Source organism: Petaurus breviceps, unplaced genomic scaffold (assembly GCF_028583685.1).
Source record: "Petaurus breviceps papuanus isolate PSGF00001 unplaced genomic scaffold, PetGlider_PUasm1.0 115, whole genome shotgun sequence".
NCBI classification, from domain to species: Eukaryota; Metazoa; Chordata; class Mammalia; order Diprotodontia; family Petauridae; genus Petaurus; species Petaurus breviceps.
The window spans coordinates 3938344-3942460 of NW_027185612.1; the positions used below are offsets into that span (position 1 = coordinate 3938344).

Below are 4117 nucleotides of genomic sequence, written 5' to 3' on the forward strand. Positions count from 1 at the left end.
TGTCCAAGGTGTTTTTGCTTAAGGGCACATAAAGGAAGAGGACTTTTTTAGGGGTATATGGGAAAGATATTTCAAAAGGTTTTATAAAGGCTAGAAGGAGTCCTCTTTATAAAACTATAAATAGGGGTGAATTTAAAATTATGCCACTACCACTATCCATTTCACTAGTTTCTATCTATACCTCTTTCTCTCTCCCCACCCCTTCTAATCTCACTTTTCCTACCCCTGACCTGTTCCTGATTTTCTGTTCTTCAAAACTGTGTCTATCACTATATCATCCTGGAATTTCTCTCAGTGCCTTAGGCCTCCTAGCCCTGGGACATCTTAAGATCCCTTTTGCCTGCTCACCCTGGAACACTCTTCCACAATACCTGCCCCCTTCTCCCATTAGTGAGTTCCTCCTAAAGAAGGGTATTAGACCAGCCTGCCTTCATTCCTCTCCTAGACTTGTTCCTAACTTTTTGGATTTCAAAACCATGCCAGCCCCTTCTCCCCAACTCCCTCATTGGATACCTCCATCTTTCTCTCTTTTTATCTCCCTTGTATGTATTGTCTTTCCCCTTTAGTGTATAAACTCCTTGAAGGCAGACTATCTTTCTTATTATTTGGCTTTGTGTACCCAGAACTTAGCACAATACCTGAAACATAGTGAGCACATAAGATGTCCTTCCTTCTTCCTTTCTTCCTTCTTCCCACCTCTCCAAAAGTCTATCCAAAGAAAATTTGACTAAAACTCCTTATTTTTATCTCTTCAGTCTGTCTTTCATATCTCATATCTGTAAATCTTGTCTGTAAATCTTCAGTTGTCTTTCATTCCCTTGCCTTGTCCAACCTTTTGCTATCTCAATAATATTGTTTTAATGAGTTGCACAGAAACACACAATCAGCCAATTATAGTCTCACAAGCCTTAGAATCTGGAAAACAAATCAGGAGCCACCTTAAGGAACCTAATAAACAGGCACAAGTTGATATGATTACCAACAAAATATTCTCTCCTTCTCTGTCATTGTATATCTACATGTATATATGATACATATGAATATATATGTATATGCATATATGTGTATAGAGTGTGTGTGTATGTGTATTCATGCACATGTGTCCTTATGAGTTCTTTTTCCTCTATGTTACCTCCAAAGCTTGGAGATTCTAGACTGGAAGCTTAGATACCACTACAAAATATTGGCCTCTTCAAGTCAAAAGAGCTACCTTGAATTCCAAACATCCTTCTATGACCTCATATCCTGTTTCCCAACCCCCAGCCCCAACCTCAACTCTTGGTTCCACTCATCCTCTATGACTTCATCCTGCAGAATTACAATTGAAGAAAGAATTTCACTTACTCGAGTTTAAGGGGTTTTAACAACCTACTCCCTTCCGTAAGTTAATGGGGGGGGGGGGGGGGTGGAGGTTATTATATCTCCAGACTCAGAGCATTATGGTCTTCCCAGGCCAAAGACCTTTCCCATGACATCATCAACTTCCTTGGATTGAAGCCTATGGATCCTATCCATCATGACTTCTCCAGATTAGAGTTAAAGGTGTTTGGTGATGGGAATGGGAATTTCTGCCTATTTGGTACCCCTAGAGCTTATTAAAGACAAGAAACATTATCTACTCACTTCTACAAATTGACACAGACCTTTTGCCCCCATAGTCTTCTTTCTTCTCTCCTCAGGCAATGGCAGATCCGGATCCCTCAGCAGTAGATCTCCCACAGGTGCTGGATCAGAAGATAAAATGTCTGAGCAAACAAGAGAAATCCTTGCTGGGCAGTGTAGCAGCAATTAAGACTTTGGCTGGTATTCTTCGTGGCTGCTATGGCCCTTATGGCAGGCTAAAGTTCCTGGTGACATCTCAGGGAAAAACTGTCTGTACAGGGTATGCAGCAACAATCCTTGGAGCCTTGGAACTAGAACACCCAGCAGCTCAGCTCCTTCGGGAAGCAGCACAGACCCAAGCTGAGAACAGTGGGGATGGCACAACCTTTGTTGTTCTTCTTGCTGGGGCCTTGCTTGAGCAGGCTGAAGTCATGGTGCGGGCTGGCCTGCCCCACTCTCGTATCCGTGAAGCCTATGCTATGGCAACCAATGAAGCCCTGAAAATACTTCCCACCTTGGTTGTTTGTTCTGTAGATTCTTTGGAAGATCCAACTTGGGCCCTCCGCTCTGCAGTATATACCCACTCTCTCTCCCACCCTGAGTACTTGGCAAAGTTGGTGACTCAGGCATGTCATGATTCTCGGGATCCTGATGGAAGCTTTAACCCTGAACGCCTGGCAGTATGCTCAGTGCCTGGAGCAGGTCTGGGTGATTCAAGCCTGATACCAGGATTGGCAGTGTATGGAGCACCCTGTGGGAAAATTACAGTTGTGCTTCGAGAAGCCAAGGTTGCACTATATTCTTGCCCCTTTGGCCCTGTTAGCCCTAATACACCTGCTGCTGCTCACCTCACTTGCCCTGAAGACTTAATTAACTATAAGAAAGGAGAGGAGAGAATGGCATCAATGCTAGTGAACCAGCTTGCAGCTAAGGGTATCAATGTGGTGGTGGTATCGGGACAAATAAATGAGATTAGTCTGCTGCGTGCTGATCAGCATGGCATCATGGTCGTGCAGGCAAAGTACAAGCGGCAGGTGGTCCAGCTGAGCCATGTCATGGGTATAACTATACTGCCTCTCTTGATGCCTCCCCTTGTAGCAGGGCAATGCCTTAAGGTATATACAAAGGAAATGGAACTGGGATTGGCTGTGGTATTTGAATGGGATTACTTACTTGCACCTGCTTTCACTGTGATCCTTCGGGGATCCACAGCGGAAGGACTAAAGGGAGCAGAACAGGCTGTTCATCATGCCATAAATGCCTATGCACAGCTGAGTCAGGACCCTCGCTTGCTACCAGGAGCTGGGGCAACAGAGTTGGCTTTAGCTAAAAAACTTTCAGAATTGGGAAGCCAATTGGAAGGGCCCAACGGTCCTGGGATCCTTGCATTTGCCAGGGCTCTTAGGTCACTTCCTGTAATCCTAGCAGAGAATGCAGGCGTGCAGGGGGCAGATGTATTGGCACAACTTCAGGGACATCACCAGGCTGGGAACACGGTTATGGGAGTGGGATATGAAGGGACAATAAATGTAACCGAGGAAGGAGTATTTGACCCCTTCATTGTCAAGACCCGGGGACTACAGGTGGCAGCTGATGTGGTGTTGGAACTAGTGACTGTAGATGATATCCTGATTGCCAAGAAAATCGGGGAGTATATCCACCCAAAGAACAGGGATTCTGATTGAGATAATCTAAAACAACACCCAACCTCCCTCAATAACAACTAACCCTTGGAAGAAATAAGTTGGGAACTCCTTCAATAAATGGAGACCGCCAAGGAGGGCAGTACCACACCCCAAATGAATTGTGTACCTCATTTATTCCCTCCATTTTTGCCACTAAAGGCACTTATTCTAGAAAAGAAAGGGAGAAAGAAAACACAAAAATATTTGTCACCTTTCTCCCAGTTGAGTTCTTCCTTCCTTTGTCCCCAGTGTTTGCTCTTTCACTTCTCAGTCTTAGAGCCTGAATCCCTCCTACCTCGCCAAGAATCAATAACGCCATCTCTCTCCATCAGACCTTGTTTCTTCCTCAGATTTGGGGCATATTTAATTTCAATGCAATAAACTACTACATCTCCAAAATGAAGAGATTGAATTAGATGTTCTCTTAACTCCCTTCCAGCTATAAATCCTATGACCTTTAAAATATTTACTGGGTGCCTTCTATGTGCCAAACACTGTATAGGTGCTATAGGGATGTAAAAGAAGCATAGGGAGTTCTTGTACTCCAGATTCTTATAATGTAGTTGAAGATACAAACCATAAATATAAGTAGAGCACAATACAAAAACACTGATAAATTGAAAAACCAATGATATAATCAAAAACCTTGGGCCTTCCCTAGGGAGGATTTGGATCTGGGGAAAATTAGGAATTATCCAAAATCTCTCCTTCACATACACATTTTGTATACACATGAAAATAAAGAGAAGTACTTCACCAAAGGGTTAAAAAAAAAAAAGCACTCATTGGCAGCTAATGGGTTGTATTTGGTAGTGGGGAGGGACAGCCTG

The 4117-nt window shown here is 43.6% G+C and overlaps 1 protein-coding gene across 1 annotated transcript; it reads left to right on the forward strand.

The window, feature by feature from the left end:
• The first annotated feature begins 1682 nt into the window (after nt 1–1682).
• On the forward strand, nt 1683–3685 carry CCT8L2 (chaperonin containing TCP1 subunit 8 like 2). The gene has a single exon (XM_069084963.1). It carries the CDS (start codon nt 1683–1685, stop codon nt 3285–3287), a length of 1605 nt encoding a protein of 534 aa, XP_068941064.1. The 3' UTR covers nt 3288–3685.
• The last annotated feature ends 432 nt before the right edge of the window (nt 3686–4117 follow it).